Source organism: Melanostigma gelatinosum (genome assembly GCF_949748355.1).
Source record: "Melanostigma gelatinosum genome assembly, chromosome: 12".
Taxonomy (NCBI): domain Eukaryota; kingdom Metazoa; phylum Chordata; class Actinopteri; order Perciformes; family Zoarcidae; genus Melanostigma; species Melanostigma gelatinosum.
This window is the reverse complement of record NC_136645.1, coordinates 523,188-540,530: the sequence shown is the minus strand read 5'-3', so window position 1 is coordinate 540,530 and position 17,343 is coordinate 523,188. Positions and strand designations below refer to the sequence as shown.

The 17,343-nt window shown below is 42.2% G+C and overlaps 1 protein-coding gene across 1 annotated transcript in view; it reads right to left on the bottom strand.

The window, feature by feature from the left end:
• Nucleotides 1-3,564: 3,564 nt before the first annotated feature.
• The window catches only part of LOC306785641 (ninein-like protein), a gene marked incomplete at its 3' end in the record, with an annotated part of 31,900 nt that continues 18,121 nt past the window's right edge, over nt 3,565-17,343 (bottom strand). The window contains exons 8-11 of the mRNA XM_079280099.1: nt 14,361-14,477; nt 10,087-10,260; nt 3,878-4,014; nt 3,565-3,790 (exon numbers count right to left, since the gene is read on the bottom strand). Of these exons, the coding sequence (XP_079136225.1) occupies nt 3,565-3,790; nt 3,878-4,014; nt 10,087-10,260; nt 14,361-14,477 (654 nt within the window). The remainder of the gene's footprint in view (nt 3,791-3,877; nt 4,015-10,086; nt 10,261-14,360; nt 14,478-17,343) is intronic.

Genomic DNA, 17,343 nt, shown 5'->3' with positions numbered 1-17,343 from the left:
AAACCAACTGGTTATTGGTTTAATCCAACGGTCAATCAAAACCAACTGGTTATTGGTTTAATCCAACGGTCAATCAAAACCAACTGGTTATTGGTTTAATCCAACGGTCAATCAAAACCAACTGGTTATTGGTTTAATCCAACTGTCAATCAAAACCAACTGGTTATTGGTTTAATCCAACGGTCAATCAAAACCAACTGGTTATTGGTTTAATCCAACTGTCAATCAAAACCAACTGGTTATTGGTTTAATCCAACTGTCAATCAAAACCAACTGGTTATTGGTTTAATCCAACTGTCAATCAAAACCAACTGGTTATTGGTTTAATCCAACGGTCAATCAAAACCAACTGGTTATTGGTTTAATCCAACTGTCAATCAAAACCAACTGGTTATTGGTTTAATCCAACGGTCAATCAAAACCAACTGGTTATTGGTTTAATCCAACGGTCAATCAAAACCAACTGGTTATTGGTTTAATCCAACGGTCAATCAAAACCAACTGGTTATTGGTTTAATCCAACGGTCAATCAAAACCAACTGGTTATTGGTTTAATCCAACGGTCAACCGATCAGAAGTCATCGTCATCAGTCGGAGCAAAGAAGTGAAGTCAGAGAGGAAACTTTCATCAATAATGGATCAACTACAAGGAGACGAGTCACCTTACACCTGAGAGTGTGTGCGTGTGTGTGTGTGTGTGTGTGTGTGTGTGTGTGTGTGTGTGTGTGTGTGTGTGTGCGTGCGTGCGTGTGTGTGAGAGAGAGAGAGAGAGAGTTCTGCTGTCTTTGTGAGGACTAATGTTACTCTGATATCTCTCATTTTATCTTAAAATAGATTAAGGTTAAAGGCCAGTGTGTCTACCAGTTGACTAGTACTACATCAGGGTAGGAAATTTACATATTTTTAGGGGGCAATTTTTGCCCCCACTGACTGAGATCCAGGGCATTGAAAAAGAATTGGGGGCACTTTTTGAAACTTGTGAAATAACATTTAACCTTTGTTCAAAATAATAAATATAAGTTATTAAGTTATTTAGGCTTACAGTATATGAGCAAGTGTCATCAAATGGCAATAATAAGACTATGAGGCAGTAGTCTACAGATTCAAAGTGTTTTCTTAGATTTATTAAACAAAAAACAAATCAGATTCTATTTATTCTTATTTATTTGTGGTTATTTATTGTTATTATTACATTTTTCAAAGAACTATTAACAATTATTTAGTCAACGATGCCTTGATTACATATGCATTAGTCATTGTGTGGAATTATTGAGAAAAACATTTTTGTAGCACCTCAAATATTAAAAATGTGCCATTTGAAGGTCCAAATTCAGTTCAGAGGTTTTACTCAGTAAAATATCTCAGTTGACTGTCAGTCAGGTATTATTCATGAGCAACCCTCAAACCACAGAACAAAGACACTTTACCCACAATGCAGCTGTATTTTCCCTTTAACTCACGAGATGCAGCATGTTTCATACTTAATGTGAATATGATTCATACTTTGTTGGCATCTTATTCTGAAAGCCGGATGTTGGTCTGAAGACACCGGATGTTGTCTGACGTTAATGTTTCCGCTAACAGTCCTTCGCTCGCTCTGATCTGTGCGTTTGAATGTGTTCACGGTGAATGTCAGCGTAGAGCTGCACTCACATGTGAGGGTCTGTGAGTGCACCGGCCTCTCAGTCACAGGTCTGATGAAGAAACGCTCGTTTAGAACGTTCGCTTCTTCACGCATCAGTCGAGGAGGCAACTGGACCGGCTCATGTACAAGTTCATTGAATGATCATTATTATTATTAGAGGAAGTTATGGGCCAGTGTTTGCCCCTCTCCTGGTGACATCAGGGGCAACATTAGATTTCTTAGGGGCAGTTTTGCCCTCGTGTATTTCCGACGGTGACTACATTACTTCTACTCGTACTAGATTGTACTAGTAATCTAGTACGAGTATTCGATGACCAGTACTCGACTCATCAGGTCTCTCTCTCTCTCTCTCTCTCTCTCTCTCTCTCTCTCTCTCTCTCTCTCTCTCTCTCTCTCTCTCTCTCTCTCTCTCTCTCTCTCTCTCTCTCTCTCTCTCTCTCTCTCTCTCTCTCTCTCTCTCTCTCTCTCTCTCGCTCTCTCGCTCTCTCGCTCTCTCTCTCTCTCTCTCTGAGATGGACGGCTCATGTGAAGGCACTGAGATGCTGCAGAGACCTTGTGGAGCAGCAGCTGGTCCACGTCTCTCTGCAGCCGCTTCACTGAGCGTTCTGCTTCGGTCAGCTTCATCGTCACAGCTCTCAGGTCCTCCTCCAGGCGACTGCTCTCCTGAACACATCGAGATCAGGTCTCTCCAGCCGCCTCCCACAACTTCAACCTTTAAAGCGATCTAAATACAGAGCGATGGTGTTCGATGTTTGCTCAAACACCGGGTGTGCTCACCTGTGCGGCGCCGCAGAGCTCCTCCCGTAGCTCCGCCTCCTGGACTCGGAGCAGCTGCAGCCGGTCCTGCAGTGAGCGGCGCTCTCTCTCCGTCTGCTGCAGCTGAGCCTCGCTCTCCTGCTCCGACTGGCAGCGCAGAGCCGCCAGCCTATCACGGAGGTCCTGCTCCAGCTCCCTGCCAATCACAGAGCAGCTCGTCAACACCGCCGCCTCATTGCTCATCTTCATCATGACGACTCACGGACCAGTAAGAGGACCAGTAGGAGGACCAGTAAGAGGACCAGTAGGAGGACCAGTAGGAGGACCAGTATGAGGACCAGTAGGAGACCAGTAGAGGACCAGTATGAGGACCAGTATGAGGACCAGTAGGAGGACCAGTTAGAGTCCAGTATGAGGACCAGTTAGAGTCCAGTATGAGGACCAGTATGAGGACCAGTTAGAGGACCAGTTAGAGGACCAGTAGGAGGACCAGTATGAGGACCAGTAAGAGGACCAGTAGAGGACCAGTATGAGGACCAGTTAGAGGACCAGTAGGAGGACCAGTATGAGGACCAGTAAGAGGACCAGTAAGAGGACCAGTAGGAGGACCAGTATGAGGACCAGTAGGAGACCAGTAGAGGACCAGTATGAGGACCAGTTAGAGTCCAGTATGAGGACCAGTTAGAGTCCAGTATGAGGACCAGTAAGAGGACCAGTATGAGGACCAGTAAGAGGACCAGTAAGAGGACCAGTAGGAGGACCAGTTAGAGTCCAGTATGAGGACCAGTATGAGGACCAGTATGAGGACCAGTATGAGGACCAGTATGAGGACCAGTTAGAGTCCAGTATGAGGACCAGTAGGAGGACCAGTAAGAGGACCAGTATGAGGACCAGTATGAGGACCAGTATGAGGACCAGTTAGAGTCCAGTATGAGGACCAGTAGGAGGACCAGTAAGAGGACCAGTAGGAGGACCAGTATGAGGACCAGTTAGAGTCCAGTATGAGGACCAGTTAGAGTCCAGTATGAGGACCAGTTAGAGTCCAGTATGAGGACCAGTATGAGGACCAGTTAGAGTCCAGTATGAGGACCAGTTAGAGTCCATTATGAGGACCAGTATGAGGACCAGTTAGAGTCCAGTATGAGGACCAGTATGAGGACCAGTTAGAGTCCAGTATGAGGACCAGTAGGAGACCAGTAGGAGGACCAGTGAGAGAACCAGTATAAGTCCAGTTTAAACCAGTCTGACCTGATCCTGCTCTGGTTGAGTGTCTCCATGCTGGCGTGTCTGTCGTCCACCTCTCTGACCAGCTGCAGGTTCCTCTGATGAGCCTGATCCAGGTCTGTCTTCACCTTGTCCCGCTCACTGCAGGCCTGGTCCACCAGCACCCTACACACACACACACACACACACACGTTAGCCTAGCTTAGCGTGTGGACTGAGCCGCATCACGTTGTGTGACATCATCAGACCCACTGCAGGTGCTGGATCTCGTTCTTGTAGGAGATCAGAGCCGCCTGTTCGATGCCGTTCCCGCTGACCAGCAGCTCGTTGTCCAGAGCCAGAGTCAGGTCAGCCAGACTGAGACGCTCCTCCAGAGGGAAGTCCAGAGTCTGGAACAAGACGGGTAGAGGTACACAAAGTACAGCATGTACCTCTGAGACGTAGTACAGTATAAAGTACAGCATGTACCTCTGAGACGTAGTACAGTATAAAGTACAGCGTGTACCTCTGAGACGTAGTACAGTATAAAGTACAGCATGTACCTCTGAGACGTAGTACAGTATAAAGTACAGCATGTACCTCTGAGACGTAGTACAGTATAAAGTACTACATGTAGCTCTGAGATGTAGTACAGTATAAAGTACTACATGTAGCTCTGAGACGTAGTACAGTATAAAGTACTACATGTAGCTCTGAGATGTAGTACAGTATAAAGTACTACATGTAGCTCTGAGACGTAGTACAGTATAAAGTACTACATGTAGCTCTGAGACGTAGTACAGTATAAAGTACAGCATGTACCTCTGAGATGTAGTACAGTATAAAGTACTACATGTACCTCTGAGATGTAGTACAGTATAAAGTACATGTACCTCTGAGATGTAGTACAGTATAAAGTACTACATGTACCTCTGAGATGTAGTACAGTATAAAGTACTACATGTACCTCTGAGATGTAGTACAGTATAAAGTACTACATGTACCTCTGAGATGTAGTACAGTATAAAGTACAGCATGTACCTCTGAGATGTAGTACAGTATAAAGTACTACATGTACCTCTGAGATGTAGTACAGTATAAAGTACATGTACCTCTGAGATGTAGTACAGTATAAAGTACTACATGTACCTCTGAGACGTAGTACAGTATAAAGTACTACATGTACCTCTGAGATGTAGTACAGTATAAAGTACTACATGTACCTCTGAGATGTAGTACAGTATAAAGTACTACATGTACCTCTGAGACGTAGTACAGTATAAAGTACTATATGTACCTCTGAGATGTAGTACAGTATAAAGTACTACATGTACCTCTGAGATGTAGTACAGTATAAAGTACTACATGTACCTCTGAGACGTAGTACAGTATAAAGTACTACATGTACCTCTGAGATGTAGTACAGTATAAAGTACTACATGTACCTCTGAGACGTAGTACAGTATAAAGTACCACATGTACCTCTGAGATGTAGTACAGTATAAAGTACTACATGTACCTCTGAGATGTAGTACAGTATAAAGTACAGCATGTACCTCTGAGATGTAGTACAGTATAAAGTACAGCATGTACCTCTGAGATGTAGTACAGTATAAAGTACTACATGTACCTCTGAGATGTAGTACAGTATAAAGTACTACATGTAGCTCTGAGATGTAGTACAGTATAAAGTACAGCATGTACCTCTGAGATGTAGTACAGTATAAAGTACAGCATGTACCTCTGAGATGTAGTACAGTATAAAGTACAGCATGTACCTCTGAGATGTAGTACAGTATAAAGTACAGCATGTACCTCTGAGATGTAGTACAGTATAAAGTACTACATGTACCTCTGAGATGTAGTACAGTATAAAGTACTACATGTACCTCTGAGATGTAGTACAGTATAAAGTACAGCATGTACCTCTGAGATGTAGTACAGTATAAAGTACTACATGTACCTCTGAGATGTAGTACAGTATAAAGTACAGCATGTACCTCTGAGATGTAGTACAGTATAAAGTACTACATGTACCTCTGAGATGTAGTACAGTATAAAGTACTACATGTACCTCTGAGATGTAGTACAGTATAAAGTACTATATGTACCTCTGAGATGTAGTACAGTATAAAGTACAGCATGTACCTCTGAGATGTAGTACAGTATAAAGTACATTATTTAGTAGCAGTATGAAGTAATACAACATGGAAATACTCAAGTGAACGACCTCATCATCCCCCTGAAGTACAGCAGCTGTTGTTTATTAAAGTGTGCTGCAGAGACCTGAACCTGGATCTCAGAAACCTGGTGCTGCTCCTCTGACCCGACCCTGAGGAACCCGAGGTTCCTCCAGACCCTCTGAGCTGCTGAAGTAGCCTTCAGTGACAAAGTCACTAAGAGGAACTCTGTCGCCCCCTGTGGACTAACGTGGAAGTGTCTCTGAGCACCAGAGTCTCTTTAGAAAACCTCTCATGTTACTGCAGCAGGTCTGACAGTCTGCCCCTCTCAGTCCTGGTCCTGGTTCTCCCGTGCCTCCCTTCCCTCCAGCGGGTCCAGCAGTACATCCTGGGTGTTCAGCAGCGGGGGGGGCTCTGGATCTGGTTCTGTCCACGGTGGACCGGTCTCTGCTGGAGTCTGAGCTGAAGGAGTTTCTGGTGAACCTGCATGAGTTCACCACACTAAACTGAGACTGGTTCATATAGAGGATCAGGACTGCACTGAGACTGGTTCATATCGAGGATCAGGACTACACTGGGACTGGTTCATATCGAGGATCAGGACTGCACTGAGACTGGTTCATATCGAGGATCAGGACTGCACTGAGACTGGTTCATATCGAGGATCAGGACTGCACTGAGACTGGTTCATATGGAGGATCAGGACTGCACTGAGACTGGTTCATATGGAGGATCAGGACTGCACTGGGACTGGTTCATATGGAGGATCAGGACTACACTGAGACTGGTTCATATGGAGGATCAGGACTGCACTGGGACTGGTTCATATAGAGGATCAGGACTACACTGAGACTGGTTCATATCGAGGATCAGGACTACACTGGGACTGGTTCATATGGAGGATCAGGACTACACTGAGACTGGTTCATATGGAGGATCAGGACTGCACTGGGACTGGTTCATATGGAGGATCAGGACTACACTGAGACTGGTTCATATAGAGGATCAGGACTACACTGAGACTGGTTCATATAGAGGATCAGGACTACACTGAGACTGGTTCATATGGAGGATCAGGACTGCACTGGGACTGGTTCATATGGAGGATCAGGACTACACTGAGACTGGTTCATATGGAGGATCAGGACTACACTGAGACTGGTTCATATGGAGGATCAGGACTGCACTGGGACTGGTTCATATGGAGGATCAGGACTGCACTGGGACTGGTTCATATGGAGGATCAGGACTGCACTGGGACTGGTTCATATAGAGGATCAGGACTACACTGAGACTGGTTCATATGGAGGATCAGGACTGCACTGGGACTGGTTCATATAGAGGATCAGGACTGCACTGGGACTGGTTCATATAGAGGATCAGGACTGCACTGAGACTGGTTCATATGGAGGATCAGGACTACACTGAGACTGGTTCATATGGAGGATCAGGACTACACTGAGACTGGTTCATATGGAGGATCAGGACTGCACTGGGACTGGTTCATATGGAGGATCAGGACTGCACTGAGACTGGTTCATATAGAGGATCAGGACTGCACTGGGACTGGTTCATATAGAGGATCAGGACTACACTGAGACTGGTTCATATGGAGGATCAGGACTGCACTGGGACTGGTTCATATGGAGGATCAGGACTGCACTGGGACTGGTTCATATGGAGGATCAGGACTGCACTGAGACTGGTTCATATGGAGGATCAGGACTGCACTGGGACTGGTTCATATGGAGGATCAGGACTGCACTGAGACTGGTTCATATAGAGGATCAGGACTGCACTGGGACTGGTTCATATGGAGGATCAGGACTGCACTGAGACTGGTTCATATGGAGGATCAGGACTGCACTGGGACTGGTTCATATGGAGGATCAGGACTACACTGAGACTGGTTCATATGGAGGATCAGGACTACACTGAGACTGGTTCATATGGAGGATCAGGACTGCACTGGGACTGGTTCATATGGAGGATCAGGACTGCACTGGGACTGGTTCATATGGAGGATCAGGACTGCACTGGGACTGGTTCATATAGAGGATCAGGACTACACTGAGACTGGTTCATATGGAGGATCAGGACTGCACTGGGACTGGTTCATATAGAGGATCAGGACTGCACTGGGACTGGTTCATATAGAGGATCAGGACTGCACTGAGACTGGTTCATATGGAGGATCAGGACTACACTGAGACTGGTTCATATGGAGGATCAGGACTACACTGAGACTGGTTCATATGGAGGATCAGGACTGCACTGGGACTGGTTCATATGGAGGATCAGGACTGCACTGAGACTGGTTCATATAGAGGATCAGGACTGCACTGGGACTGGTTCATATAGAGGATCAGGACTACACTGAGACTGGTTCATATGGAGGATCAGGACTGCACTGGGACTGGTTCATATGGAGGATCAGGACTGCACTGGGACTGGTTCATATGGAGGATCAGGACTGCACTGAGACTGGTTCATATGGAGGATCAGGACTGCACTGGGACTGGTTCATATGGAGGATCAGGACTGCACTGAGACTGGTTCATATAGAGGATCAGGACTGCACTGGGACTGGTTCATATGGAGGATCAGGACTGCACTGAGACTGGTTCATATGGAGGATCAGGACTGCACTGGGACTGGTTCATATGGAGGATCAGGACTGCACTGAGACTGGTTCATATAGAGGATCAGGACTGCACTGGGACTGGTTCATATGGAGGATCAGGACTGCACTGGGACTGGTTCATATGGAGGATCAGGACTGCACTGAGACTGGTTCATATAGAGCAGCGGTTCCCAAACTTTTTAGGCCGCGCACCCCCTTCTACATCCCGACCGGGTTCGCGCACCCCCCCCCCCCCCCCATTAAAAAAAAAAAAAAAAAAAGACGCAACAGAGCCTTTTAAGCCTTCATAGCCGCATAAGAATCGGACCAATGAGAGAACAGTTTGCTCGCGCGTGGCATTTGTTTACAAGATGTAGTCCGCTGTTAAATGTTGCAGTGTGAACACAAACCGAACAAAGGAGCAACTGCAACAAAGCAAACGAACTGAAGGTGTGAAAACGCCCTGAAACACTGCAACAAAGTTTCAATAACTTTCAGTGACACAAGGCGTCACTTTTAAAGAGCAATACGGATGCGAGCACACACGCACAGGCTCAGAGGCAGATTATCACATTTAATTTACAATTAATGAGCGACTAATGTAGCCAGGATGTCTTCGGACAAAGCATCGATGCGGCGCGACACAGTGTTGTTGGACACCGGGATCATGTCCAACTTGTTTGCTTCTTTCTCCCCAATCATACATTCCACCATCTCTCTGGCAGCTGGTGAGCTCACGTCTTCAGTGATTGTGTGCGGTAGCCCCTTTCTCGCTATTCTGTAACCAGATATGAAGCCCGTAATGCGTCATTTATAGACCAACACATGAATGAGACTGCAGTTGTTTTGGCTGTTTTGTAACTCCTCCAATTTGGATATAAAGAATGTAAGGGGCTTTTGACTTGCACTGGCATGCTTGGTGTTCAGGTGGCGACGTAAATAAGAGCTTCAGACTGTTAGCCAGAACCTCACTGCACACCACGCACTGTGGCTTTGGGGAATCTGCGTTGCCAATCCAAGTGAAGCCCAGACACACATACTTTTCATCATATTTCCTCTTTTTTTCCCAGTCTGATGCTCACTCTCGTTTCCTCTTTTTCACCTTGACTCCGCGATGGGCCGATGTGCTCCCGATTTGTCTGTGCAATCCCTTCCTCCTTCCTCCGTCTCATCTTCCTCTGACTCGATTTCTTCTCCCGGTCTCTCCCCACGCACCTCTCCGTTCCCCTCGCCTCCGATTCCTCTCTCTCTCTCTGTCCTTCTCCTCTTTTACGACTGATAGCTTCAGATGTCCCACCTGACAGTTTTTAAATTAAAATTACATTTTTTTTTTATATTTAATATTATTACACCATCAGACCGCCATTACACTTTTCCTCTCGCGCACCCCCTAGAGGCAGCTCGCGCACCCCCAGGGGTGCGCGCACCCCACTTTGGGAATCCCTGATATAGAGGATCAGGACTGCACTGGGACTGGTTCATATGGAGGATCAGGACTGCACTGGGACTGGTTCAGGCCCAGGTAAAAGCAGCGATGTCGTCGACCCACCAGACTGAAAGAAACCTGGATCTAAACGATGGGCTTCACTGACATAAAGAACCACACCTTCTCCTCCACAGATCTCCACATGACTCTAAACCCCTCCACACACCTGGTCCTGGTCCCGGTCTGTACTGACCTGCAGGATGTCCCGGGCGTTCCGGATGCCCTCCTCGGTCCAGAGGGCGACGACCCGCTCGGTGCTGGTGCATCCTGAGCCCTCGTCCAGCCGGCTGAGGACCCTCTGACCCACCGTGGCCGTCAGCAGGGAGGGCGAGGTGGTGCGAAGCGAGCGCTCCTCTAAGGCCTGAGACTGCATGGGGGACACACGAGACCAGGAGGTGAGAGTCTGCTGGTCCAGGTCTTTGCACACAGAGCAGCTTAAACACAGCAGCTATGAACCACGTCTCTAAGGGTCCTGGTGACGTGGTCACATGTAATCTGGATTAGTCCACTTCACTCTGAGCCATGGGGGACACAAAGAGGACACAAGACACAGAGAGGACACATAGTGGGACACCTTTACCCTGCAGATCACTAGAGATCATATCTATGAGAACTCATTTCATTATTGTTTCTATTTTGTGTCATTAATCAAAGTTATCAAACTAATCTTAACAAGTAATAATTAGTGCTGAGCAACGATTCAAATATTTAGTCGCGATTAATCGCATGGATTTTTTGCGATTAATCTCATTGTTATGGCAAAGTTCAATCATGAATAATAAAGTAGTGTATTGTGCACTTTTATTTTGAAAGTACTGCTATATGAACAAAGGGGCAATAACATTTGGTTCACAAGCTGCAGGCAGCATGTTTCATACTTAATGTGAATATAATTCATACTTTGTTGGCATCTTATTCTGAAAACCGGATGTTGGTCTGAAGAAACCGGATGTTGTCTCACGTTAATGTTTCCGTTAACTTTCAAAGTCCTTCGCTCCCGATCTGTGCGTTTGAATGTGTTTACGGTGAATGTCAGCGTAGACTTTGCCGCAACTGACTTCAGGATGTTTGCTGCCTTTGATCCCACTGCTCTTGTCATCCTCTTGTTGTTATGTATATGTATTGTCTCTTGTCTTTCAATTAAAAAAAAAAAAAGAATTATAATTATAATAAATTTTAAAAAATGCGTTAACGCGCGATAAAATAAATGTCGGCGTTAATGAATGAATGCGTGAACGCGAAATTAATGCGTTAACTTGCCCAGCACTAGTAAAAATACTTCACACGTCGGTTTGCATCCATCTCTAGTGGGTTTGCATCCATCTCTAGTGGGTTTGCATCCATCTCTAGTGGGTTTGCATCCATCTCTAGTGGGTTTGCATCCATCTCTAGTGGGTTTGCATCCATCTCTAGTGGGTTTGCATCCATCTCTAGTGGGTTTGCATCCATCTCTAGTGGGTTTGCATCCATCTTTAGTGGGTTTGCATCCATCTCTAGTGGGTTTGCATCCATCTCTAGTGGGTTTGCATACATCTCTAGTGGGTTTGCATCCATCTCTAGTGGGTTTGCATCCATCTCTAGTGGGTTTGCATCCATCTCTAGTGGGTTTGCATCCATCTCTAGTGGGTTTGCATCCATCTCTAGTGGGTTTGCATCCATCTCTAGTGGGTTTGCATCCATCTCTAGTGGGTTTGCATCCATCTCTAGTGGGTTTGCATCCATCTTTAGTGGGTTTGCATCCATCTCTAGTGGGTTTGCATCCATCTCTAGTGGGTTTGCATCCATCTCTAGTGGGTTTGCATCCATCTCTAGTGGGTTTGCATCCATCTCTAGTGGGTTTGCATCCATCTCTAGTGGGTTTGCATCCATCTCTAGTGGGTTTGCATCCATCTCTAGTGGGTTTGCATCCATCTCTAGTGGGTTTGCATCCATCTCTAGTGGGTTTGCATCCATCTCTAGTGGGTTTGCATACATCTCTAGTGGGTTTGCATCCATCTTTAGTGGGTTTGCATCCATCTCTAGTGGGTTTGCATCCATCTCTAGTGGGTTTGCATCCATCTCTAGTGGGTTTGCATCTATCTTTAGTGGGTTTGCATCCATCTCTAGTGGGTTTGCATCTATCTTTAGTGGGTTTGCATCCATCTCTAGTGGGTTTGCATACATCTCTAGTGGGTTTGCATCTATCTTTAGTGGGTTTGCATCCATCTCTAGTGGGTTTGCATACATCTCTAGTGGGTTTGCATCCATCTCTAGTGGGTTTGCATCCATCTCTAGTGGGTTTGCATCCATCTCTAGTGGGTTTGCATCCATCTCTAGTGGGTTTGCATCCATCTCTAGTGGGTTTGCATACATCTCTAGTGGGTTTGCATACATCTCTAGTGGGTTTGCATCCATCTTTAGTGGGTTTGCATCCATCTCTAGTGGGTTTGCATCCATCTCTAGTGGGTTTGCATACATCTCTAGTGGGTTTGCATCCATCTCTAGTGGGTTTGCATACATCTCTAGTGGGTTTGCATCCATTTTTAGTGGGTTTGCATCCATCTCTAGTGGGTTTGCATCCATCTCTAGTGGGTTTGCATACATCTCTAGTGGGTTTGCATCTATCTTTAGTGGGTTTGCATCCATCTCTAGTGGGTTTGCATACATCTCTAGTGGGTTTGCATCCATCTCTAGTGGGTTTGCATCCATCTCTAGTGGGTTTGCATCCATCTCTAGTGGGTTTGCATCCATCTCTAGTGGGTTTGCATCCATCTCTAGTGGGTTTGCATCCATCTCTAGTGGGTTTGCATACATCTCTAGTGGGTTTGCATCCATCTCTAGTGGGTTTGCATCCATCTCTAGTGGGTTTGCATCCATCTCTAGTGGGTTTGCATCCATCTCTAGTGGGTTTGCATCCATCTCTAGTGGGTTTGCATCCATCTCTAGTGGGTTTGCATACATCTCTAGTGGGTTTGCATACATCTCTAGTGGGTTTGCATCCATCTTTAGTGGGTTTGCATCCATCTCTAGTGGGTTTGCATCCATCTCTAGTGGGTTTGCATCCATCTCTAGTGGGTTTGCATCCATCTCTAGTGGGTTTGCATCTATCTTTAGTGGGTTTGCATCCATCTCTAGTGGGTTTGCATCTATCTTTAGTGGGTTTGCATCCATCTCTAGTGGGTTTGCATCCATCTCTAGTGGGTTTGCATCTATCTTTAGTGGGTTTGCATCCATCTCTAGTGGGTTTGCATACATCTCTAGTGGGTTTGCATCCATCTCTAGTGGGTTTGCATCCATCTCTAGTGGGTTTGCATCCATCTCTAGTGGGTTTGCATCCATCTCTAGTGGGTTTGCATACATCTCTAGTGGGTTTGCATACATCTCTAGTGGGTTTGCATCCATCTTTAGTGGGTTTGCATCCATCTCTAGTGGGTTTGCATCCATCTCTAGTGGGTTTGCATACATCTCTAGTGGGTTTGCATACATCTCTAGTGGGTTTGCATCCATCTCTAGTGGGTTTGCATACATCTCTAGTGGGTTTGCATCCATCTTTAGTGGGTTTGCATCCATCTCTAGTGGGTTTGCATCCATCTCTAGTGGGTTTGCATACATCTCTAGTGGGTTTGCATCTATCTTTAGTGGGTTTGCATCCATCTCTAGTGGGTTTGCATACATCTCTAGTGGGTTTGCATCCATCTCTAGTGGGTTTGCATCCATCTTTAGTGGGTTTGCATCCATCTCTAGTGGGTTTGCATCCATCTCTAGTGGGTTTGCATCCATCTCTAGTGGGTTTGCATACATCTCTAGTGGGTTTGCATCCATCTTTAGTGGGTTTGCATCCATCTCTAGTGGGTTTGCATCCATCTCTAGTGGGTTTGCATCCATCTATAGTGGGTTTGCATCTATCTTTAGTCAGAATCAGAACCGTTTATTGCCAAGCAAGTTTTCACCTGCAAGGAATTTGTCGTGGAGGAAGGTGCATAAGATTCAACAATAAACAATAACATTTAACTATCAAAATAACAAACTATCAAATAACACTTAACTATCAAGTAACGTTTAACTGTCAAAAACAGTCAGCACAGTAGGTTTGCAGCTCTTCTTTCCACCACTACAAGCAGTGAAGACGTAGAACCTGGTTCTGGGTTCTTTGAGTGACATCAAGTTAAAGGAGCTTTTCCTGCTGATCCAATAAACAAACAGCAGAAACACGTCAGCAGCAGAGACGTTGATCTGAATATTGTTCGTCAGCTGATGAATGAAGAACTTCACCAACATGTTCTTTGATTCAGTCGACGAAGAAATCAGCTGGAGCAGCTTCCTGTTTCAAGAGTTTCACAATAAAAGCAGCCTAGAACAAGTTACTGTTGGAACATCAGCTGATCTTCTATCGATCAACAGTCAAGTGTCTCTCCTGTCATGTGTCACACATGTGATCCAGTCTCCTCTGTCTTTCTCTTCTGTATGGAGACGTTCTGTCCTCCTCACCTGAGTGCAGCAGGAGGTCCTGGTCTGGGTCTGGGTCCTGGTCTGGTCCGTCCTCACCCAGGTCAGCAGACCACAGCCTGAGATGAGGCCTGATGAGCGGTGCATGCTGAGTCCTACCTGTGTGAGAGGAGAGCTCCCTGAAGACACACCTGAGTGGACTGATGACTGTCAGCTGCAGAGGAGCCTCCTGATTGGCCCTTCGGTGGAGGGGGTGGGGCGCTGCGTTCAGGAGCTCCTCGTGAACTCACACTCAGAAATGAGTTCTCTGTTTAGGTTCAGGTTCCACAGCGTGTGAGTTTATCATGTGATCTAAACTGATCACATGATCACAACACGTCTTCCTGTCCAATCACATCACACTTTGACTCACGAAGCCTTTTATGATTGTTTTACATCTTTAGTGATAATTCAACTTCTACTTTCATCATGAATCATCTCTTATTGATATCTTTATATTGTTATAGTCATAAATCATCTTATTGATATCTTTGTATTGTTATAGTCATAAATCATCTTATTGATATCTTTATATTGTTATAGTCATAAATCATCTCATTGATATCTTTATATTGTTATAGTCATAAATCATCTTATTGATATCTTTATATTGTTATAGTCATAAATCATCTTATTGATATCTTTATATTGTTATAGTCATAAATCATCTTATTGATATCTTTATATTGTTATAGTCATAAATCATCTCATTGATATCTTTATATTGTTATAGTCATAAATCATCTTATTGATATCTTTATATTGTTATAGTCATAAATCATCTTATTGATATCTTTGTATTGTTATAGTCATAAATCATCTTATTGATATCTTTATATTGTTATAGTCATAAATCATCTTATTGATATCTTTATATTGTTATAGTCATAAATCATCTTATTGATATCTTTATATTGTTATAGTCATAAATCATCTCATTGATATCTTTGTATTGTTATAGTCATAAATCATCTTATTGATATCTTTATATTGTTATAGTCATAAATCATCTTATTGATATCTTTATATTGTTATAGTCATAAATCATCTTATTGATATCTTTATATTGTTATAGTCATAAATCATCTTATTGATATCTTTATATTGTTATAGTCATAAATCATCTCATTGATATCTTTGTATTGTTATAGTCATAAATCATCTTATTGATATCTTTATATTGTTATAGTCATAAATCATCTCATTGATATCTTTATATTGTTATAGTCATAAATCATCTTATTGATATCTTTATATTGTTATAGTCATAAATCATCTTATTGATATCTTTGTATTGTTATAGTCATAAATCATCTTATTGATATCTTTATATTGTTATAGTCATAAATCATCTCATTGATATCTTTGTATTGTTATAGTCATAAATCATCTTATTGATATCTTTGTATTGTTATAGTCATAAATCATCTTATTGATATCTTTATATTGTTATAGTCATAAATCATCTCATTGATATCTTTATATTGTTATAGTCATAAATCATCTCATTGATATCTTTATATTGTTATAGTCATAAATCATCTCATTGATATCTTTATATTGTTATAGTCATAAATCATCTCATTGATATCTTTATATTGTTATAGTCATAAATCATCTTATTGATATCTTTATATTGTTATAGTCATAAATCATCTCATTGATATCTTTGTATTGTTATAGTCATAAATCATCTTATTGATATCTTTGTATTGTTATAGTCATAAATCATCTTATTGATATCTTTGTATTGTTATAGTCATAAATCATCTCATTGATATCTTTATATTGTTATAGTCATAAATCATCTCATTGATATCTTTATATTGTTATAGTCATAAATCATCTCATTGATATCTTTATATTGTTATAGTCATAAATCATCTCATTGATATCTTTATATTGTTATAGTCATAAATCATCTTATTGATATCTTTATATTGTTATAGTCATAAATCATCTTATTGATATCTTTGTATTGTTATAGTCATAAATCATCTTATTGATATCTTTATATTGTTATAGTCATAAATCATCTCATTGATATCTTTATATTGTTATAGTCATAAATCATCTTATTGATATCTTTATATTGTTATAGTCATAAATCATCTTATTGATATCTTTGTATTGTTATAGTCATAAATCATCTTATTGATATCTTTATATTGTTATAGTCATAAATCATCTCATTGATATCTTTGTATTGTTATAGTCATAAATCATCTTATTGATATCTTTGTATTGTTATAGTCATAAATCATCTTATTGATATCTTTATATTGTTATAGTCATAAATCATCTCATTGATATCTTTATATTGTTATAGTCATAAATCATCTCATTGATATCTTTATATTGTTATAGTCATAAATCATCTCATTGATATCTTTATATTGTTATAGTCATAAATCATCTCATTGATATCTTTATATTGTTATAGTCATAAATCATCTTATTGATATCTTTATATTGTTATAGTCATAAATCATCTCATTGATATCTTTGTATTGTTATAGTCATAAATCATCTTATTGATATCTTTGTATTGTTATAGTCATAAATCATCTTATTGATATCTTTGTATTGTTATAGTCATAAATCATCTTATTGATATCTTTGTATTGTTATAGTCATAAATCATCTTATTGATATCTTTGTATTGTTATAGTCATAAATCATCTTATTGATATCTTTATATTGTTATAGTCATAAATCATCTCATTGATATCTTTGTATTGTTATAGTCATAAATCATCTTATTGATATCTTTATATTGTTATAGTCATAAATCATCTCATTGATATCTTTGTATTGTTATAGTCATAAATCATCTTATTGATATCTTTATATTGTTATAGTCATAAATCATCTTATTGATATCTTTGTATTGTTATAGTCATAAATCATCTTATTGATATCTTTGTATTGTTATAGTCATAAATCATCTTTGTATGACCCCCCACAGCTCATGAGCTTTCAGTCA